We start from the raw sequence: 24,452 nt of genomic DNA, 5'->3' as shown, positions 1-24,452 counted from the left end.
AGTAAACAAGTACAGCAAGCTCCAGGTCCCCGAGTTCAAGCCAAAAAAAGAACTGAGGTCTATGTCAAAATGGAAAGCTTTACTCTTGACCAAGTTACATCTATTCACAAAATGTACTAAGAAACCACAAAATATAAAAATATTCCAAACGTTCTAAACTTAATTCTGCGGATGGATGAAAAGATCACTATATTGAACAAGGACTTAGTAAACGTTTCATCTCTTGAAATAATTTTACTGATACATTAATTCTCACCCATCAACTTTTTCCTCTTCTGTTGAACTTGTAGCCTTGACAAATTCACTGTATTCTTGGCCTGGGTCATAGAGTTTGGCATTGTCACACAGGGAACGTAAACTGTTTGCAAGGGAAGCAGCCTGCAAGTGCTGCATGTGGAAGAGGTTAACTGTTACCTGTGGTCACAGAGACAAAAGGCAGAAATAACTCATGCTGTATAGAATGCTATGTGCATGCATTTATGTCAATGGCTGCACCAATCACTGAACACTACTGTCCACATGCTGTGCTTGGAAAGAAAAAAAAACATAAATGAGAGTGAATATATATAGCTGAAGAACTTCATTTGTAGATATGAAAAAACAACAATGAAAGCTGAGAATTGTTTTAAGGAAGGAAAGGGGAGAATAAGGGAGAGTGATAGAGAGGGTGAGGTTGATGGAGCGAACGCACTGTATGCATCTATGGAAATGTCACAATGTAATTCCCCTAGTACAATTCATGTATGCTGATAACAAATCTTAATGAATAAAAAAGTAGCCTTAATCTAATACCTGAGAAAAATCACTAACAGGAAAACTGGGTTTAAACTGGATAATTAAAACATATAACCCCACAATCCTACTTCCTCAGTTTTAGGAGAGAAAGGTAATTTTTAAGGATCCTAACTGCACTCTGAGTGTCTGATCACAACTACTTAAATGCCTATGCTTGAAGCAAACTCAATAAGCATTTTTTTCACTGTCTGTCTTTTGATATTGGGGGGGGGGAATCTGTCTGCCTATCTTGCCCAGGCTGGCCTTGAATTCAAGGTCCTCCTGACTCAGCCTATCAAGCAGCAGGAGTTACAGATATGTGTGATCATGTCTGGCACTTTTTTCACTTTTTCAATCTTATAAAAGTAGAAATGTTTTACTGAAGGACTTAAAAAATGTAATTATACCTACAACTTACAGTAACAACTTGCCAGGTGCTGGTGCCTTATTCCTGTAATCCTAACTACTCAGGAGGTTGAGATCTGAGAAACTCAGTTAAAAAACAGCCTAGGCAGAGAATTTCTACAGAATTAACCAGCAAAAAGTTAGAAGGGGAGGTGTGGCTCAAGTGGTAGAGATCAGTTGTGAGAGAAAAAGCTAAGAGCAAGATGCTCTGAGTTCAAGCCCCAGGACCAGCATACATACACATGCATGCATACAGGCGCATGTGCATGTACACACACACACACACACACACACACATATGCCAAACAAAGTAACAGCAACTACGATAGCAGCCATAAAGTTCATATGACATGCCAGACTCATTCTTAGAGATTTAAATTAACTAACTTAACATTCACCAAAAAAATCCCTAGGCTTTGGTTTACTGTAGCAAAGACAGATGAGACACTGGTCTTCACCCACTTCTGTGTTTTCCTGAGGGTGTGTCAGGGAAAGTTAACAAGTCATGCAAGTATTTCCTGGTACTAAAAAAATGTTAGCAATACTATCCAAGAATGTGAGATTATGGAATATGACCATGTGTTTTGGAAGGGTATTTTGAACATGGAAGATTATTAAGAAGAGCTTCTCTGATAAATTAACGTTTGGAAAAAGGATGTGAGACCCATTCTCACACTAAATTCACTTAGAATCCATGATGGAATGCAGGAATTGTCTGCTTATGGAGTCTAAAGTTAAACAAATGGTAGCAGGGAGACTGTGGAAATAAATTACAATTTCAGGTATCTTTTCTTAACTGCATCCCAATCTAGCTCCTATTCCTAGATCAGCTGCTATTCAAACACAGCTTGATTCCCAAAAGCATAAACTGGGAATGGACAGAAAGCGCTAAAAGAAAGCCCTCTCTATACCAGGAAACCGAAGGGGTTGGGGTTTTAAGAACAGAGTGACAGAGTAGGAGAAATCCCTGTTTTCTCTCCTGCCTCACTCCCCCAAGTCTGTCCAACCCCATAGAATACAATCCTGTGGCAGTTGCAGCAGGACAGATATCTAAAACTAAGGGTATTCTTTATGGCCAGATGTATTGTAATTAGAATGAAGTACTGAAATTCCTGTCACTTCTTTGTTTTTAAACACTTTCCCCCACTAACCCCCCCTCCAATAACAGAATTAATGCCCCTGACTATCTAGAGAAAAGCTTTCAGGAACAGAAGACCAGGAAGAGGGCCACAGAAGAGCTGGGGAGTAAAGCCTACTTATATCAAATGCTGCTGATTTTAAAAAATAAAACTCAAAACAGTCTTCAATATAGGTTATAACCAGAACTCTGAGACTAATATAAAAGTTACACTGAAAATGTATAGGACAACATCCAAATATACTCCTCTCTCTCTCTCCACACACACACACACACACACACACACACACACACACACACACACACACACACACACACACACAACAACAACAACAACAACAACAACAACAACGGCAACAAAAAAAGAAAATCTTAGTAACTCACAAGAGAAAAAGGTGAAAACCAGACAGCAACACTGAGATGGCTCAGATACAGGATCTCAGATGAAGATTGTTGTAACAGGTGTGAGAAGGGTAAACAATCTTGAAATGGAGAACGACAAGTCACAGAGAGAAGTAGACATAAGAAATAAACAAAAAGAAATTTTACTACCGAGTAACAAAATTTCCCAAACAAACACATTTACTGAGGGGTGTCTAGGAAAATGGACAGATCATCCATCGGGAAAACACAGCCCTTCTCAATTTAGATGGGGTTATGTTTCTATAAACACACCCTAAGAGGAAAATGTTTTTACTACCACGAAAAACCCACTATAAAAACCACAGTTTTGGGGCAGGGTATAGGAGAGGGCAGACCATCAAAGCTTGTGAGAAAGTAACAAATCAGAGGCTTGAAGGCACTGAGCCTTAGAGGAAGAGAAAGAAAGCACAATATTTTTTCTCAGAGATATTTTTTCAGCAATAATAGTTAAAAACTCAAATCTAAAAAGTTATTTAAATTTACACATACAAGAAGTGAATTTAGAATAGGAAAAAAATGAGCAAAATTCATACCCAGGAAAGAAGTTGAGTATGTAAATATCTTCTAAAACCTCAAGCCTATATACTTTTCTCTCTCTCTCCCTTCCTCCCTTTCTCTCTCTTTCTCTCTCTCTCTCTCTCTTTCTTTCTTTCTGTCTTTCTTTCTCTTTCTTTCTTTCTTTTCCAGTTGTGGGACTTAAACTCAGGGCCTAGTTGTTGCTGTCCCTGATCTTTATTCCTCAAGGCTACCACTTAAGCCACAGCTCCACTACCAGTTTGTTTTTATTTAGATGGTTAATTGGAGATAAGAGGGACTGGAGACATGGTTAAGTTGGTAGAACACATGGCCAACATAGTCAGATACTGGGTTCAAATTCTGGTCTTGGACCAGAAAAGGGAAGAAACTGGAGATAAGAGTTTCATGAATTTTCCTGTCCAGGCTGGCTTTGAACTGCAATCCTCAGGTTTCAGCCCTCTGAGTAGCTAGAATTACAGGTAATATGTGTGAGCTACTAGCACCCCGCTAAGCCTGAATACTTTTACCAGGAAATGCTACTGAACATTTAAATGAGTTATAATTTCACACAAATTCTTTCAAAAAAACAGGAGAAAACAGTTCCCAACTCATTTTATGAAACCAGACATCAAAACCAAACAAACAGTAAAAGGAAGCTAAGATAAACATATACCAGTATCTTTTGTTAATAAGAAAAAGAAAATAATCGTATTTAGTAATATATTAACAAATGGAACCCAGCAGGATAAAAAGGAAACAATGTATCACAATCAAGGAGGTTCACTGTGGGAATGCAAGGCTAGCTCAGGACCCAAATGTCAATGCAATCCAGCAGATTTGCAGAAGATAAACAACTAACCCAGGTACCCAGCACTCAAGAAGCTGAGACAGACAGGAGGATTGTGAGTATCAGTCCAGCCTGGGTTACACAGCAAGACCCCGTGTTAAGAAAAAGAAAAAAATATATATATTATGATCACAAATAACATGGAAAAACATTTGGTAAAATCCAGCCTTTATTAATAACAAAGCTCTCAGCACTAAATGAGAGGTAACTTCAAAGACCCTCCACTGTCCATCTTTTCTGGTGAAAGACTGAGTGTTCTATCCTTAATGTGGAAGACAAGGTAAAGGGGAGTCTTCTCTCACCTTTCCTCTTCAATGGCAGAGTAGAGCCTAAACTAGTGCATAAATAAAAAGCAACAAAGACTAGAAAGGAAGGCAGAAAACTGCCCCAATTTGTAGGTAACATGATTTTCTATGTAGGAAACCCCCAAGAAATCTACAAAAACTCCTAAAACAAATGAGTTTAGCAAAGTTGTAAGATATAAGAATAACATACAATAATGAACCTTTTTTTTTTTTTTTTTTGTCGGTTGTGAGGCCTGAACTCTGGGCTTGGGTTCTTCAGCTCAAGGTGGGCACTCTACCCCTCGAGCCACAGCGCCACTTCCGGTTTTCTAGTGGTTTATTGGAGATAAGAATCTCACAGACTTTCCTTGCCCAGGCTGGCTTTGAACCATGATCCTCAGATCTCAGCCTCCTGAGTAACTAGGATTACAGGCGTGAGCCACCGGCGCCCGGCACAATATTGAACTTTTAAAATTATTGTTGAACACTCAGAATCTGAAACTGTGGGAGGAGGGCAAGTACTGGGTTTGAACTCAGGGCCTTATACTTGGTAGGCAGGGTCTCCACTGCTTTAGCCACAAACTTAACCCTCTTTGCTTCAGTGATTTTTCAGATAGGGTATCCAATTAGCTTTGCATTTTTATACTTCCTACAAAGCTAGGACTATAATTATGTACCACCAGAACTGGCTTTATTTGCTGAGGTAGAGTCTTAGTAATCGTTTCCATGCTATGGCCTTCAACTGCAATCCTCCTAATTTCTGCCTCTATTTGGTTGGATTATAGATATAAACCATAGTGCTTGGCTAGAGTTTGAAATTAAATGAAAAATATACATATACAAATTATATAATAGCTCATTCACAATAGCCACCCCAAATAACATGCACATATACGCTTTATATTTTGCAAACTACAAATGCTAAATAAATGGAGAGACACATGGTATTCATGCTTTGAAAAACCAACTTGAAATGCTATATAAATAATTCTTCATCATTTGACTGATCAAAGATTCAATGCAATATCTACCAAAAAGCTTGGAAGACATTTTTTCTAGACATACACAAGCTGATTCTAGCATTTTTAGGGAATGTTAGAGAACTCTAAACACATAAACAATTCTGAAAAAGAGTGAGACTGGAGGATTCACATCATTATCTGATTTTATTTTTATTTATTTATTTTTTTTGTCAGTTGTTGGCTTGAACTTGGCCTGGGTGCTGTCTGTCCCTGAGCTCTTTTGTTCAAGGCTAATGCTCTACCACTTTGAGCCACAGTGCCACTTCTGGTTTTTGAGTGGTTAATTGGAGGTAAGAGCCTCACATGGACTCTCCTGCCTGGCTGTCTTTGAACTGTGATCCTCAGCCTCCTGAGTAGCTAGAAATATAGGCATGAGCCACTGGTGCCCAGCACATTGTCTGATTTTTAAGACTTGCCCTAAAGCAATACAAAATATAATCAAAGCAGTGGGATTCTGGCAAAGGATAAACAAGTTTTCATAGACTAAAGTAGAGAACCCAGAAATTCACACAAATTTGGTTTTTGAAAAAGCTATATATATATATATATATATTTAAATTTTTTTTAGTTTTTGTCAGTCATGGGCTTGAACTTAGGGCCTAGGTCTGGTCCTCGAGCTCTTTTGCTCAAGGATAGCACTCTACCACTTGAGCCAGAGTTCCACTTCACATTTTCTGGTGGTTAATTGGAGATAAGAGTTTCAAAAACTTCCCTGCCAGGGCTGGCTTTGAATCTCAATCTTCAGATCTCAGACTCCTGAATAGCTAGGATTACAGGTGTGAGCCACCAGTGGCCAGCTATAAAAGCAATTTACTGGAAATAGCATAATGTTTTTAACTAATTGCACTACAACAAGTGGATAATTGCACTACAACAAGTGGATACTACACTGGCCATATTTTTTATTTTCTGTATTTCATGATATATTGGTATTTTAAAAAGCATGCTTGCCAGGGAGATTTTCCCTTACTTGGTAGCTGATCAAAGTCATTATCTTGTGCACTGGCCTTTCCTGAGGAAACCCCAATGGACTCTCATCCTCAGCTTTCTGTCCCCTTCTACTTCTCCCTGTTGAATGTGAAGTTTTGTGGCCGTGTGTGGCTCGATGCTTCCCTTTCTCAAGATATAAACAATAATGCTTTCAATGGCACTGATTTCTTTGTGTTAGTACTGAGGAGCTTCCATAAATTAAAATTCTATAGGTATAATTAGTATAACAGCTGTATGTTAAGATGCATCTCCATCTAAACCTTACAAAAAAATTAACTCATAAAAATAACTTATAAAAGTAAAACTTTTGGTAGAAGACTTTGTAACCTTAGCTTAAATAAGCATGACCCACACAATAAGAAGCTAATAAGCTAGACTTTATCACAACTGAAACCTTTTGCTCTCTTCTGAAAGGCCTTGCTAAAAATGTATGTATGTTTGTATGTACTGCAAATAAATCCTTGAAAAGATTCTTAGTGTCAATAGGCATTCTGGATACATAAATTAAATTCACAAGTATACACAATTATATGTACACCAGAACAACTAAAACTTAGAAACAAGTAACAAGTGTCAAGGATTTAGAATTGGAATTCTCACACACTGCTAAATGTAGCTACCCAAATGTCTGGCAGCTTCTTACTAAGTTAAACATACATTTGGCAAATCAACCAGGTGTTTACCCTAAAATATGAAAACTTCTGTTCAACAAAAAAGCTGTATGCAAATAATTATTTTTATAGGTCTACTTAGAAATACTACAAAGTGGAAATAACCCAAATGTCCAAATGGCAAATGGATAAACACAGTGGTGTGTGGTGTAGTCAATATAAGCCATTCAACTCAGCAATTCAAGGGAAGTGAATTAGGGCAATATATAACACTGATGAACACCAAAGACATCTGTAAAAAGTGATCTATGTAAAGTGGTCTGTTCTCAAGAGGCCTATTTCAGAAGGTTACATGAGTCCATTTATATGGAAAAGACCAGACAAGATGGAATTACTTTCTAGGAGGTTAGAGGTAGGTAGAGTTTGAAAACAAATAGGCAATATAAAAAAAAGTTCTGAAGTGATTGTTATGAATACTGTTTATGGTGGTCATCACAGATTTATGCATTTGTTCAACATTCAAAGCTAAAAAGTTTTAATTAAAAATGTCTTTGAAGAGGTAAAGAGAAATGTGAAGGCAAATGCCTTATCTTCAAGTAAATCACTGGGTTCAATTTTAATATTTACTCAAATTCTGAATATCTTTTTCAGAGCTAACAGAAGTTTCAGGGGCCAAATCAATTTTATTAACCAAAACTAGAAAGATAATGGCTTAGAGGGTCATTGCAAACTCTTACATTTAACTATAACAAAGTCATCAATCTAGGGGACATGGAGTGGGGAGAGAGATCAAAAGTAACCGAAAGAACTATGCATAGTGGTGCATGCCTGTAAGCTCATCATTCTAAAGAGTGGGGTAGGAGGATAGTACCAGCTTGGGCTACATAGCAAGACTTCTTGTCTAAAACAATAACAACAAAAACCTATCCAAACTATGTATCACTACTTAAAACTGAAAGTCAACATGTTCCACTAATGTCAGAATTTAAATCTGGTAAGAATCACACATCACCTCCCTTCTGCAGTTAGTGAGAATCCTTGCCCCTCTTGCCTTCAAATTACTTAAGTAATCACTTACAGCTTTCAGGGTGAGGTCACACTGGAAAACAAGGGTACGAAGTTGTGCTAAAATTTCTCTTTTGGTATTTTCTAGATCGTTTCGTCTTTCTTCAACATTTGTCACACAAACTTTGTAGAGTTCATTTGCTTCTTCTACCTATAAGAATATCATATAAAAAATAACTATCACTAAAGTTTACATTTTAAAATGCGTACTGTGGTAAAGAAATTTAAATAACTGATGCACCTTTAGTCATGAAAAATCCTGTATTTCAGCCACAATGGTTCTCAAGCAAATAGTAATGTCTTTGGTCAGTGACTGATGGGGGACATGACTCTGATGGGTAGTTAAATACAATTTACTAATTTATTACTACTATACTCTACTAAAAACTACTGCTCAAAGGTATTTAGTTCACAAACTCACAAATTCTTAAGTCTCTAGCATAGTGGTTCTCAAAGTGTGAACTTCATTATCACTTGGGAACTAGCTAGAAATCCAAGCTGTCTGGGTCCACTCTTGACCTACTGCATCAGAAACCCTTCAGTGGGGCACAATAACCTGTCTGAATAATCCTTCTACGTCATCCTACACACTATAAAGAACCAGGCAGAATATACTACAACTTTTAAAAAACAATAAAATTACTTTTTGAAGAGCCTCCTCTTCCAATCTCCGCTTTTTTTCTAATTGTTTGTTGAGATTTTTGACTGATCCACCACTTGAATGCTCCTCTTCTGCACGAAACATGGAGGATTTTGCCTTTTCATATTCGTCTTGACGTTGCATACATAACAATTTTGCCTTTTTGAGAGCCGTCTCTGTTTCAAGCTACATAGAAGAGAATGTTAAGTTCGAAATATGAAAGAAATTCTACTATCCATGTTGCTGTTGCATATTCAGACAACAGCAAAGGTTTTGGAACAAGAGTAAGACAGGTAATTATATACTGCAGATGATTTTAGATGTTCATAGTAGGTAAATGAAACTCTAGTGTAATACTAACCATTTTATTTTGTTCCTGTTTCCAAAGTTCTTTTATTTCTTTTCTTTGCTTTTCCATCTCATTTTTCCTCCCAAGTAGAGGCTGTCAAGGGTATTACAAAAAAAAAAAAAAGCTGTTTCTAAAGTTATGCTGTTACAAAAATACATATTAACTGTACATATATAAATTTTTACCTGTATAAATTTGTTGGCTTGGAGAGCTGCAATTGTTTGTTGTAAAAGTTGACTGCTCTCTATGTCATTAAGAAGTGCATTGGTAAACAGAGACTGTAGTGGCATAAACTCCTAGAATTGAAAATTGAAAGGCAAAATTTTATAGTAGATATGGCAGGTAGATGCACTTGCCTAGCATTCATGAGACTCTGGGGGCTCAGCCTTCAGTACGAGGGAAAAACAAAAACAGCACTAGATGTCTATTCCTACCCTTATTCTCCTTGAAAAAAAGAAAGTTTTAGATTTTTTTTCCTCAGAAAAATGTATAGTGATAAATGTGACTATATGAGAAAATATTGCAGTTAATTATAATTAACTATAAACTAGTTAGCAAAATAGGCACCTATTAAGATAATAGATACTTGAATAATTGTGTATTTTCTAGTTTTCTCACAATGAATAGCCATTAAAATTTTAAGTGATTTTATTTTGGAAGCAAAAAAGATTAGCAATTAAGTTTTCTTTTATAAACCAATACTTTCATTTGAGTAGTCTCTTACTAGAGAAGTCAAGAAGTTTATCAAACATTTACCTGTAGTCCAATGTTAGCTCTAGTTGCCTCTGCCAATTTTACAATATTTCTAGTGGACTCCAATTCTGAAAATATTGAAGATATCAGAAAACAAAATTAACTCATTTTCTCCTTCTATACTCTAAAATCATAATTCTCACAATAAAAAGCAATCACATAAACAAGTGTGCATTATGATATAATGCAGTGAGCCTTAATTATAAGTTCTCATCAGAATCAACTGGGAAATCTTTTAAAAAAATGAACTTGCTAGACTTTAGTTCTCTGAGGGACGACAGGACCTATACTTGTGTACTGTTTAAAAGGTTACATGGCTGACTCCGATTAGTATTGACCATTAAAACAAATAATGCAAGCGGGGTGCTGGTGGCTCATGCCTGCAATCCTAGCTACTTAAGAGGCTGGGATCTGAGGACTGTGATTTGAAGCCAGCCAGAGCAGGAAGTCTATGAGACTCTTATCTCCAATTAATGACTAAAAAGCTGAAATTTGAACTGTGGATCAAATGGTAGAGCACTATCCTTAATCAAAAAAGCTTAAGAGCAGCACCCAGGCCCTGAGTTGAAGCCCAGGACTGTATCAAACAATGACAACAACAAAAACAAAGCCTCCCCACCCAACCCCCCAAATAAGGTAGCAGAAAGATTATAGGTTTTCATAAATTCTATTTAATTCCACTTACGTTACATGACACTAAACAAATCTTTTCTTAGACTAATTAAGCTTATTGAATTAAAATTTAGTATGCTAACTACTATTCTTTATTCCAAGCAAAATTGGATCTATTATTTCAACACAACAACTAATACTTAAGAGTCAACAGAAAATGAATCACAAACAATCTCAGTTATTCAGTTATTGAGATGCTCCAGGATAACTCACCCAAGTTGAGCTTTTTTTCAACCCATGATACTATGTTCTTGGTGTATTTTGACCATGTTTTAGCATATGACAAAGCCAATTCTATAGAGTCACTGTTCTTTAACAGCACACTGTCTAGTTCTATAGGGGAAAAGTTTCCTGAAAAGAAAGTAGCAAGGTAAGTATACACAAATGTAATTTTACATAACAATTCTAAACAAACACTTAGGTCCCAAGATATTCAAGTAACAATTGGTTTTTAAAAATTCAAGTAGCAAATTTACAAAACAGCTAAAATTTAAAATTATTCCAAATTATACTGTATTTTTATCTTATGTTTCTATTATTCATCAAATTATAAATCATGTAATTCTTTATTAGTATACTTCACATTATCTAATCAAGGTTTTTCCTTTATGTTTCATATGTGAAACTTCATGTAAAATTTTGCATTAAAAATGAATGTACTAGGTTAAGCAAGAAAAGATTAAATGATTCAAAATATAAATGAAAGAAATCACAAAATGTTTGATAGAAAAATTCAAAGTGCCTTGAACATTACCTTTTTCATTGGGCAAGTCCACTGAGTCCACAGAAATGTTTTCATAAGACTTATAACATGGAAGAAAACAAAATGGAAGTTAGAGGAAAAGACAACCAATCTTTGCTTCACAAATTTTGCATCTCAATATGTTACTGACATATTTCCTGCTAAAGAACAACCAATATTAAACACCCAAAGGGCCAAAAAAAGTCTGTTTAAAATCAGAATACTTTTTATGACAGTTCTCAAGCTTCAATAGTGAACAACTTTATTGTTAACCTCATTAGTTAAAATTAATGAATTCACACAAAACCTTAAATGCTGCAGACCCCAAAACATATCTAAATAGAAGATATAGATGTTTATTGTCCAGCCTATCTCTTACCATTTTATTACAACATGTCTTTCAAAGTGTATTGGGTAACTTAGCCCCGAACCTTCTATGATGATAAAAATGATACATATATAAAACATTCACTAGTTGTTCAAATCTAGTTAACTTAGCTGTTTTAATTTTTATACATACATATAATGTACTTTGATCAAATTCCTCCTCTTACTTCACCCTTAATCTCTTATCTCCTACCCCTTTCTAATAAAGTTTTAATTGATTTCTTTATTCTATTTTCATACATGCATGAAAAATTTCCAATTATATGGTTCCCCAATCCTTCTCTCCTTTTACTCTTATCTCTCCTTTTGTCTTCCCTACAAATACCCCCTTTTACATATCTTATCTTTTTTTTGAAGGTGAAATTCTGCATGAAACAAAACATGTAAAGTCTGTCCTTCTCATTCTGGCTTATTTTGCTTAAATCATGTTATGTGGTAGGTACTAGCTACATGTGGCTACATACCCACTTAAAAAGTGGTTAGAATAATCAGGAAACTAATTATTAATTTACATTTTTAATTTAATTAATTAATTAATTTTATTTTTGTCGGTTGTGGAGCCTGAACTCTGGGCCTGGGTGCTGTCCCTCAGCTCTTCAGCTCAAGGCTAGTGCTCTACCACTTGAGCCACAGTGCCACTTCTGGCTTTTTCTGCTTAGGTGGTACTGAGGAATCCAACCCAGGGCCTCATGCATGCAAGGTAGGCACTCTACCAGTGAGCCACCTTCCTAGCCCTTAATTTACATTTAAAAACTACATGTGATAATGCCTATAAGACTTGAAAAATACCATCTATCAAAACTGTTAGATTTTATACCAACTTAATCAATCAATACAGGACAGGCAGGGATTCATTTTCTTTTTTTTTTGGGTCCAGTCGTGGGGCCTGAACTCAGGGCCTGGGCGCTGTCCCTCAGCTCTTCAGTCAAGGCTAGCGCTCTACCACTTGAGCCACAGCGCCACTTCTGGTTTTTCTTCTTTTTGCTTATGTGGTGCTGAGGAATTGAACCCAGGGCCTCAGGCATGCAAGGCAAGCGCTCTACCACTGAGCCACCTTCCCAGCCCCTAGGCAGAGATTCAATACAAATGGTATTGAGTAGATCTGATTCTCTTCCAACTCTATTAGCAGGATTACATTAGGCTACACATTTAAGCTCACATAACTTCTACAAAAAGGGACAACACCACTATTTTCATGAGATTGTTTTAAAAATTAGCACAGTTCAGGATACATTAAGCACTTTTTTGTTTTAGCTATTATTATTATTTTATTTGCCAGTCCTGGGGCTTGAAGTCTTGGCCTGGGTGCTGTTCCTGAGTTCCTTTTGCTCTACCACTTGAGCCACACTACCACTTCGGCTTTTTCTGTGATTAATTGGAGATAAGAGTCTCTAGGACTTTCCGGAGCTAGCTTTGATCCTCAGATCTAAGCTTCCTGCACCACCAGTGTGAGCCACCAGCACCTTGCTAGAAGGAAAAATCAACCAATGTCCCTGATGTAATTTCTTCAAATGTTTTACATGTGATGAAAAAACGAAATCAGTCAAATGAAAATATTACTACTATTGTAAGTATTAAAACTAGCAAAGAGTAATGCTGAATTTAAGTTGGGAAATAAGATAAATTATTAAATTAAAAAATATGAAAGGCTTTGCCTTTAACTAACTTAGCTCACCTTGCTTTCCCGAGAGGCAGGCAGTCGCAGCAATGAGTCAGTACCTACATCTCCCATAAGGAAGCTTGTAAGTCTATCCAGGGAAGAAATGGATATCAAAAGGTAAAGTGGCTACATTTTTTTGTCATTACATTTCATATATCATCTAGAAGAAGTTATTTAATAAGAACCTGACAAAAACCTAGGAATCTATTCCCATAAACCACAAACAGTCGCTTGTAAATAGATACTGCTTCTAAACAGCTATAATGACATTTTATAGTAATAAAGCAACATAGAATGTAGATTTTCCCAAGTTGTGATAATGCCATGTTACTAAATAAGACTTTGCTTTCTGTGTATATCATTGGTTTATGCAATCTACTCATTAAGATGCTTAAGATCAGTTACTTGAAGTTGACAATCCTCTACTTACATATTCCCAAAGGTGAAAGCCAAAGTTTCAATGGAAGAAAACACTTCTCGGAACAGATCGTTCTTGTTTTCTTCATTAACATCTGTAAAGTTCACAGCTATAAGGAAAGGTTGGTTATAGTAAGTGAGGGAGAAAATATGTGAAACTATATGCAAAATCATTGAAGCCTTTAATTATTCACCATTACTAACAAGCATTAAAAGATCCAGAAACTAAAGTATCTAATACACAAAATGGATAGGATGTCAAAGTTCTTCATTGATGAAATAATTCTAAAGAATCACTTGGCATAAAAGTTGCTGGCATTCCAAACTGACTGTTCTCAGCATTACATATCTGACATATTTAAAAAGTGACTCAGTGTGAAATCAGTCTTGGAGTCAGAGTCCACGTTACATCAGATCACTTTATTAACAGTGTTCTGAGCTTTTATTTTTTTTTATTTTTTATTTTTGGGTCCAGTCGTGGGGCCCGAACTCTGGGCCTGGGCGCTGTCCCTCAGCTCTTCAGCTCAAGGCTAGCGCTCTACCAGTTGAGCCACAGCGCCACTTCCGGCTTTTTTCTTTTTGCTTATGTGTTGCTGAGGAACCGAACCCAGGGCCTCATGCATGCAAGGCAAGCACTCTACCACTGAGCCACCTTCTCAGCCCTAGGCTTTTAGTTTTTTCTCTCTTGCTTACTGCTTTCTGGCATTTTAAAAAAACAACTCTGAATATTCTTGTGCCAACAAATCACACACACATATTTATACACACACACACACACACACACACACGTATTTGCTAACAGAACCTCTAGAGACATCTGGCAATATTAAAAAGTATAAATACAATGCTCTGTGAGCCAACAATTGCTCACCTAGGAATCTACATAACCATTTACTGAAATATCACTTTAAACAAAAACTGAAAACAATCCAAATATTTATTAGTAGTGAATAGACTAAATGGACTATCATGAAGCTTTTAATAAACAAAACAAAATAGTAACAAGAGAACAGAGAAACCCTTCCTGAGCAGAGAAATGGGCAGAACCCTGCCATTTGTATTTGCTCGTATAGGTGTAGTTTATCTTTGGAAAGAAATAAAAGAAAGCAGTAATAGTTACTGCTTATCAAGAGAAAGGAATGGAATTGGTAGTTAGGAATCTGAAGAAAGAAACTTTACTGTTGAATATCCTGCTAACCATCTGTATTTTCAATTGTGTGAATGAACCATGTTTGCAGAACAGAAAGAAAATATGAGGCTTTGACAATTGTGGATGTTTCATTAATGTTTTTCTTTTTTCTTTGGCCATTTAAAAAATAAAGGGCAAAATATAAATCATGAAAAACTTGAATACCAGGGTTCTTTTTACTTATTTTACAAATAACTGAAAATACAAATACTAGGTACACATCATAAATTACTAAGTTCTTTTTTTTTTTTTTGGGTCCGGTCGTGGGGCCTGAACTCTGGGCCTGGGCGCTGTCCCTCAGCTCTTCAGCTCAAGGCTAGCGCTCTACCACTTGAGCCACCGCGCCACTTCCGGCTTTTTTTTTTCTTTTTGCTTATGTGGTGCTGAGAAATCGAACCCAGGGCCTCGAGCATGCAAGGCAAGCACTCTACCATTGAGCCACCTTCCCAGCCCCATAAATTACTAAGTTCTAAAGATATTGTTATCTGCTTCAAAAATAGACTATCTGGGCTGGGAAGGTGGCTCAATGGTAGAGTGCTTGCCTTGCATGCATGAGGCCCTGGGTTCGATTCCTCAGCACCACATAAGCAGAAAAAACTAGAAGTAGTGCTGTGTCTCAAGTGGTAGAGAGCTACCCTTGAGCTGAAGAGCTGAGGGACAGCGCCTAGGCCCAGAGTTCAGGCACCATGACTGGCAAAAAAAAAAAAAAAAATAGACTATCTCTATTGCCACATTGCAAATATTTTTGTCACACTGACCTTCCTGATTAGAGACAGAAGTCACAGGAAATACAAATCGCTACTGGAAGTAATGAGGAATACTAAGGATTTTTCTTTTACAGTTATTACAAAGTAAATTCCACATGTACAATAAAAATACAAGAAATTGAAGATTCAATTTCTCATTTCTTATGCATAGGAAGTGGCTACAGTTTATTCATTCAAACTTGTGGTAATATGAAATTTATACATCTTTGATTCTAACACTATTCTGTATTCCAAGATCACTGTTATTTAAAAAGATGAAAGAATTCTATATTGAATCCTAGACTGAACCACTGATGACTGGCTAAAATAAAAATTAAAAATATATTTATAGGTTTAGGATTTCTGGCAAAGATTGAAATATGTAAACATTTTGATTATTTGGCACAGATTAGATGTTCAAAAATGGTTTCTATCCCTTGACTTTTTAGGTTTTGAAAAACTATATTATTATGAAATGGATAAATTAAATAAGCTCTGATCTGACTTCATTTTGCAGGTCTCAATTATTTAGCTATAAGAGTAAGAATAGGGAGAAGTTTTTATTTAGAAACATAACCTACCCAAAGAAAACACAATTTTCTTTTTCCTAGTCTCATGGAATCCTATGGAAACACAGTAAGTTTCCTGAGAACTAAGTCATCTTCTTTCAAATTTTGTCCAGTACAAAAATAAAAGGTAACAATAACCCCAAGTATTCACTACCCCAAGGTAGTCACTGTAAGAAATAATATTCAGAAGACTTTTACCTCAACGACAGAAAGATCTTCAAGGCAGCAGAGAGACCCCTCTCCTCAAGTCTGCTTATGGACTGTGCTCAGCAGCACAGGCCAATGCTTCTTACGCTCCTTCCCCAGGACATCCTGACTGCACACAATAGCCACTGACAATTCAACTAGCTTGCTATTTCCAAGCATGGAAATTTTACTATCTATAGACACAAATTTCCCTATCTAAGTGGAGTTAAATGGCACTTGTAACCAATCTATTTAAAAACAAATTTGGTTACTAAGCATGTTTTTTAAAGTTGCAACAAAAGCTACCCGGGTTTCACACTCAAATTAATCCTCAACACTTATTCCCCATCTTGCCTGAAATAGAGGAAAAAAAGGAAATGATACGGGGGGGGGGGGGGGGGGGAGGGAGGAGCTTGTGCGTGCGTGTGTGTGTGCGTGTGTGCATGTGCACTCGTGCATTTCTGGGGACAGGGTCCTCGGTCCTCACGTTTGGGCTATATTTTACTTTTTTTTTTTTTGGGGTAGGCTTTTATTTTTTCTTCTTGCCTCATCCTTTGACACTGCCCTTTACCCTTTGCAAATATGTGTTCACCAATTTCACCACCTCCTTCACATCCAGAGTTCTTATACAGGGGCTATCCCAGCCCAGTCAATATCTGCACTTGATCTGTAAAACTAACTAAAATAAAGAGGTTTCCCTTCCTTAGTCAGCCTAGGATACTGCTTACTGTGCCCCCTCCTACCTACGCACAGACAGGACTGCTGTGATCTTGTCTGTCACTGACTCCACTATATCATGGCTACCCAACAGCCACCTTCTATATCACCACTGCTTGAATGACTATTGCCTCATCAGTGCCATTAGACTCACTCAACACTGTGCACCATTTAAATCCAGGACACTTCTATCGGATCATCTTCCTACTTTCTGGATGCTTCTGGAGTTCCATCTTCTATCCCTTGATCTCACACCCACCCTTTATCTACTCTGCACACTGAGTCAGTGCTATCTCTTCCACTGCTACAAGTCCACATCATTAACTTCATACTCCTTCGCGGTTCTGAACATTCAGTCTTCTATTTTGCCATCCAACTCAGCCTTGTATATGACAACTGACATTCTATCAGTACTGTGCCCCTAGCTTGCTCTTAGAACAGACCTTCAGCCTTTTCATAACCCATTATTTCTAACACTCTTCTAAATGATCTAACCATTACCTTTGCTGTTAATACTTCTTATGTATTGCAGGCCCAAAGAATTTTAACAAAAGTGAGTGGCAAGTCATTTCAAGTATTGATGTTGCATGAACATATATGTACCTACCCATAAACATACACTATAAGCTTACTTAACAATTCTAATTTCATTTTCATATCTTAAAATAAGACTTGTTTTTCTCCATTTTGTTTCCTTTTACTAGTTGAGATTACTACAAATGTCCACATCTAAATGCCTTGCCTTCACATAGTAAAGGCTTCAAAACTATTCTACCAATTAACTGATTCATAAAACCCAAATTTTAAATATCAGGTGTTCGGTGTAAGTTAACATAATTGCAATGTTTGCTACCAAATACAGTTTTAATTTTATGAAAAAGAAAGCTTGAAGTATGACTTGGGAATATTTTAACATCAGAACATACCTAACTCTTTGATGCACATCATACAAATGCTGAGATAGCGCTGTAATCATATAGACCAAACTGTACCACTGGATCCCTTTTGCCCACAACTACCCACTTTTAATATATCTTCCTTACCTTTCACTTTCGCAGTAAGCATTTCTGCAGCATTTTGAAGATCAACAGAATTGAGGTTCTGATGTTTATTCATTACAGACTTTAAAACACGAAGAAGCTCATCCAGGCGTATATGAATGACTTCTTTAAAACAGTCTTAAAAAAGACCAAAAAAAAAATTACATTTTTTTCAAAGCAAAAGTTCTAGAAATCAAAGCTACAAAAGATCATGTGAAGTATATTTTAAGTACAAAGCACTGATTCCACAAAATTTACCTACTAAATAGATATTCCTATTTTAACTATTAGAATAATATACAATCTACATTACCTTCAGATAATCCTAAGTCAATTCATTAAAGAGTTCAAAAGCAGTCATAGTTATGATCAATTTTACACTACTTAAAAAAAAATTTCTCAGTCTAAATATGCTATCTATATTTCCCTTGAAGCAATTTAAGGTGTTTCCTGTCTATTCTTCTTATTATCACATACTTCCTTTCCAATGAGGATCAAACCTAGGGCCCTGTACATGCAAGGCAAACCCTCTACCACTGAGCTGTGCCTTATTATCATGTACATCTTAATATATATAGCAACAAGTCAAAGTCCTCCACCCCAAAGTCTGATACAATGACCAACTTAATCAAAACCAATATTCAGTATTAGAGCCTGGCTACATTATTAGTTAATGGAAACCAGTAACCATAGGAACAAGGTATATGTAAGGACCATCATGTGACCTCAACATTTTCAAAACTGTGATTTAACGTACAATAAAAATGCATGCCTATCTTTGACGATGAAAATTGGGGACTATTTAAAAACTCCAGATTTTTGCCTACTTTTGAAATCTTGAAATCTGTTTACCTCAGGTCCGCCTCCTTCCTTAGCTGGGACAAAACTGGGCTGCCCTGGTAGGTGTGTTTCCCCAGGATCCCACACTACTCTAACCCCAGCCTATCTGTTCTTTTATACCACTTCAGTCAATGGAATGCACAGGAGAGTTTTACAATCTCCAAATATGGTGACCATATCATTTATCATCCAAACCAAAATACTTTTGTACTTCAAAAGGAGGACGCTAGTGTGATGTTGTTTTTAGTTCATCATCTTAGGTAACCAGAATACATCATCACCCTACCTTTAAAACTCTAAAGTAATCTACTCTAAATATGATAGTCTGGTATTATTTTCCTTTCTGTGATGTTACAGAGCAATGGTGTTTAATAATGGTTATTGTTTATTAAGTGTTAGTATATGCAGGATACTCTGCTACTGACTTTCCTACTGAAATAGCTTAAAAAACAGAACACTTTTTAAAGTGCTCTTTTTAATTACACAAATTCTTTTTCCAAAAAGATTAAAAGTATACCCTCAAAAAGAAAACCTACAGAAGGAAAAAGCAAAATATTCTATCATCATCTACTCACTAATGGCACTATCAAGAGAGAAAGAAATGTGTAGGGTTGGGAGAGGGTGTTCCAGGTAAAAGGGGGGGAGCAATGTAAGGAGTTGGGTATAGCAGTGCAAAGAAAGGGTGAAGCACCTAAGAAGAGCAGTCCAAGTAGGGCTAGATGCCAAGAGAACACAGTGCCTTCCAGAAGAAAATCTGACTCATTCATACAACCAATTTTACTGACACAGAAGAATAGGTGCTAATTTAAGTAACTATGGAAATGAGTAGAATCTGGAAAAGGCAAAGGAAATGCACATGAACACTGTTCTGTAGCTGATAAAGTACTGTCTGGGTTAATAATTCTGGCATTGCTGTATTTGAACTGAACAACTGAGTAAATGATTAGCAGATGGCTTGGCTTTTTCCAATACACATATGACTTTCAAAACTTCACTAAGGAAAATATAAATAGCCAGTTTAAATTATTTGAACTAAATGAACAATAAGTTTTTCATATATATGAAATAGATAAGATAGATGAATAGATACATGTTAGGAAGGTTTTTTGTTTTAGAGTAGGTATAGCATAATTAGTTACTGAAAAAGTTATCAGTAATTCAGTGGTTAGTTAGGTAGTTTTACTTAGTTAAGACAACAACAATTATTAAAAAGTATAGCAGGCCAGGCGTCAGTGGCTCACACCCATAATCCTAGCTACACGGGAGGCTGAGATATGAGGATCACAGTTCAAAGACAGCCTGGGCAGGAAAGCCAATGAGACTCTTAACTACCAAAATCCAGAAGGAGAGCTGTGGCTCAAGTAATAGAGTGCTAGCCTTGAGCAAAAGGAGCTTAGGGACAGTGCCCAGGACCTGAGTTCAAGCCCCTAGGACTGGCACACACATGCACACATGCACAGCCAATGGAATCAGACTATCTGGTTTTCAACTTCATGTCTGAAAAACTCGAAGCCAATTACTTTCTCTGTGTCTAGTTTTCACACCTATAAAAAGAAGATAATGAGAGCTACTTCGTAGAGTTGTTAGGAGTTAAAACCCATAAAGCACTTAAAACATAGCTCTCTATAAACATCTGCAGCCAGTAATTATTATCTTAGGCAGTAGTAGACATAGGTTAGCTCTAAAATGGAAGCCAGCCCCATTCAAATAAAAGAAATTCCTGAAAAAAATGAGTAAGAAATAATTACAAAACTTTCCTGGCTTCTTATTTTAGCCTAGCTATACATAGCAAAATCTATGCTAGCATATGCTAGTCCTTCTTCCTACTTACCAAAAACAAGGTTGAAGAACTACCACAAAGAGTTGTACTATACTGTTACAGAAATGTAGCCTATATTAACATTCTAGTTTGAATGCTGAATGCCCCCCCCCCAAAGACCAGAAGAGACCCTCAGGACCCTGGGGATGTGTCCTTGAAGAGGACTCAGAGACTCCAATTTCTTCTCTTCTTTTTTGTCCCATAGTTCATGGTATAAAGATGTTTGTTCCATCGTATACACAATCACAGGCCACAAACCATGGACTGTAAACTTTCTCTTTTGTAAATAAAGGAGAATTATCTCATGTACTTTGGTATAATGACCCAAAGTAGTAAAAAAGAAAAATATTTTTCATTTTTATTCTAATATAAATGTTAAATATATTAATATATACTCAGAATTCTGTGATGGTATTTTGTCTTGTTTTGAAGTCTCAGGAAAACAGCTCGATTTTAATTGAGTGTCAACAGCCATCAGTATTCAAAACTAGTGTACGATAATATGCAAGAACTGTAAAATTTTAATTGCATTAATGCCTAAATAAAGCAATCAACTGTGCTCTTCTCAAAGTAAAGACAAATATATAGAAAGTAATACTTCAAAATTATTTGTTGGTACTGGGGCTTGAACTCAGGGACTAGGTGCTGTCCCTTAGCTTTTTTTGCTCAAGGCTAACACTCTACCAATTGAAACATAGCTCCTTTCAGCTTTTAGGTAGTTAGTTGGAGTATCATGAATTTTTCCTGCCAGGCTGGCTTCATACCTCACATCTCAGCCTCCTGAGTAGTTGGGATTATAGTCATGAGCCCCCAGCATCTGACAAATACTTTTAAATCTTATCGTTTTAATTTCTAACATAGTAGATAACATGAAAACTCTCTGGGCTCCTTTTAGCAATATAAAGATATCATGTGAATACCTGTTATTGTTTTTCTTGAAAGATTTACCAGCTTGAAATTCCCTTTTTTTTTCCTATAAGGAAAGTCCATTTAGGAAACAGACACTGAAGTTGTTCCAAATCAACATCCTGAAAAATATTAACTAAATTATCTAATAACATATTTTATACTGCACTATAAATAATTGGAATTCCTATGATTAAACACACTTCTGAAGCCCAAAAGTGAATACAACTAAACAAGGGTTTATATATTCTCTTATATAAAACAATGACTAGGACTATTATCAGACTATTTTCGGCATATCCTGATAATACTTCAACGGGACCTTCATAAACTAACAAACCCTCAACTATATGTGTGAACCAGAAAAAAGTTACTTTTATTAAATATTTTCCCCTAGTATAAAATTACCTCATATTCTCTTTATGAAGCAAAAGGGATTTGGAGAACTGAAAGTATAATGAGGGTTTCAAGTATAATGGTGGCTCACACTGTAATCATGGCTACTCAACAGGCTTCTGAATATCTGGAAGATCTGAGTTTAAGAAGCCAGCCCGGGCAGAAAAGTTCACTAGACTCTATCTCCAAAATAACCAGCAAAAGCAGGTCTGGAGATATGGCTCAAGCAGAAGGTAGGCAGAACAAGCACATGGCCTTAAGTTCAAATCCCAGTACTACCACAAGTAAAATGAGGGAAAATAGGCAGAAAATAGCTCCTTCATCAATGCCAAAATATTCCTCTTCTCTGCCACAAACTAACACATTAAGTAGAGGAAGTAAAGAAAGATGGGTGCTTGATGCAGAAGAAAAATTTAGGCTTTGATTAAGAAACCTGGGTCCCAATCCTTGACAGGCCACTTTCCTGACTGAAATGTTTCTTGATCTTGATTTATCACCAGTAAAAACTGATAGAAATTCCTATTTGACCTACCTTCCAAGGTAGCTATAAATATCAACAGAAATGAAATTATTTATTGTCTTAATATACACAAATAGTGATCATTAGTAAATCATAAGCCATTCAAAATGAATACTCTTGAAAATGGATATGCCTCATATAGAAATACACTCAGTAACCAAGATTCTTATATAGCCAGGACCCACATGTTTTGGTTTCAATTTCATTTCATGTGTAAAATCTAAAGTAATAGCCAGGTATGGTACTGCAAAGTTGTAACCTTAGCTACCCATGAAGCAGATGTCCAAGGCCTAAAAGTTCTTGAGACATCATCTCATTCAATGGCTGGACACAATGGTGCATACCTACCTGGGAAGCATGAAGTCTGGGTACACAGGGTGAGCCTGCCATTGTCAGTAACGTGGGGAAGCATGAACCGGAGTATTACAGCTCAGGCTGGCTCAGCCATTAAACAAAACCCTACTCCTCAGCTCAGGCCAGCCAGCCACAAAGTAAAGCTCTACCTCAAAAAATAACCAAGGCAAAAAAAGAAAGGCTGGAAACTTCGTTTAAGTGGTAGAGTTCCTGCCTTGCAAACACACCAGTTCAATACCATCACACCACCACCACCCAAAAACAAAACAAACAAAAGGGTTAACCAACTACATGGAAAAAAGAATGTTTTATATACATGGCAATTTATTTTTTGGTCAGTCATGAGCTTGAACTCAGGGCCTAGGCACTGTACTTGAGTTTTTTTGCTCAAGGCTCACACTCTATCACTTTGAGCCATAGTGCCACTCCCAGTTTTCTGGTGGCTAACTGGAGATAAGAGTCTCATGGACTTTCTTGCCTGGGCTGGCTTTAAACAACAATCCTCAGATCTCAGGCTCCTGAGTAGCTAGGATTACAGATGTAAGCCACTAGTGCCCAGCTTACATAGCAATTTAAATTACAATATTCATTCTAGTCCTATACCTAAATACAAGATGATCTTTAAATGTCACTATGTCCTCATTAAAAATGTGATAAAGTTGAACTTATAGTACAAAGGTATCATAAATGTGAATATACTGAAGTCCAACTGGTCTTAATACTGGTTATCTAGAATAGTAAAGCACAATCCCAAACTTTGCTTGTTTATCTAGTCCTATTTTAATTTAGATTTATTATTTTACCCATTTGTGCCATTTATTTTCTGCTTCATTCAGCTTATCAAGTGAAAACAGATTAGCCAGCTCCACATTTTGGTTCTCATGCACTAACACAATACTTTAGTGTTTATACTGCAAACACTTCATGGAAATACTTAAGTAAATAAATGAAAAAATCATGTTTTCCTTGCTTTAAAAAAAGAAAGAAAAACTGACAATAATTTTAAAGCCAGTCTTGTTAATTCAGCTTAAGCTCTCTAGGGAAAACAATGAAAACAACCAAAGGAAAAAAGCATCAGAACTTATCACTAGGAAACTCCTAATTTTTTTTTCTTCTAACTTTTGAATTCCCAGGATGAAAGTAAACGCGGAGGAGCAGCAGCTTTCTTCACTCTGCTACTGGGAATTGTAAAAATAATACCTGGAAGACACTTACTTTAAGAGCTTTACATATCTAAACTCATTAACACATTGCCATGCATATTAATATGTTACATATTACACACAGCCATATATGCACACTGAACATGGACTGCATTCATTCATCCTTTCTCCACTCATCTGCCCTGCCTCCCACTGAACTCTCCTTGCCTCCTGACAACACATTTCTGCTTCCTGGTATTCATATTGCTAACTTTTAAGTTAGTAACTTAAAGGAGTTACACTATTGCAAACCTCCCCTGAGTATATCATACT

The 24,452-nt window shown here is 36.5% G+C and overlaps 1 protein-coding gene across 5 annotated transcripts in view; it reads right to left on the bottom strand.

Moving 5' to 3' along the window:
- Arhgap29 (Rho GTPase activating protein 29) overlaps positions 1-24,452 on the bottom strand; it is a 62,504-nt gene that overhangs the window by 14,071 nt on the left and 23,981 nt on the right. For all 5 annotated transcript variants that reach the window (XM_042676782.1, XM_042676799.1, XM_042676805.1 and 2 more), the window contains 11 exons: positions 18,146-18,280; positions 13,709-13,805; positions 13,294-13,366; positions 11,244-11,292; positions 10,703-10,840; positions 9,821-9,885; positions 9,250-9,360; positions 9,077-9,157; positions 8,719-8,901; positions 8,089-8,226; positions 257-414 (listed from right to left, as the gene is read on the bottom strand). In XM_042676782.1, coding sequence (XP_042532716.1) covers positions 257-414; positions 8,089-8,226; positions 8,719-8,901; positions 9,077-9,157; positions 9,250-9,360; positions 9,821-9,885; positions 10,703-10,840; positions 11,244-11,292; positions 13,294-13,366; positions 13,709-13,805; positions 18,146-18,280 — 1,228 coding nt within the window. The remainder of the gene's footprint in view (positions 1-256; positions 415-8,088; positions 8,227-8,718; positions 8,902-9,076; positions 9,158-9,249; positions 9,361-9,820; positions 9,886-10,702; positions 10,841-11,243; positions 11,293-13,293; positions 13,367-13,708; positions 13,806-18,145; positions 18,281-24,452) is intronic.

Source organism: Dipodomys spectabilis, unplaced genomic scaffold (genome assembly GCF_019054845.1).
Source record: "Dipodomys spectabilis isolate Male_0828 unplaced genomic scaffold, ASM1905484v1 ptg000002l, whole genome shotgun sequence".
Classification (NCBI taxonomy): domain Eukaryota; kingdom Metazoa; phylum Chordata; class Mammalia; order Rodentia; family Heteromyidae; genus Dipodomys; species Dipodomys spectabilis.
The sequence above is the reverse complement of the archived record's forward strand: the minus strand, read 5'-3'. Positions and strand labels throughout refer to the sequence as shown.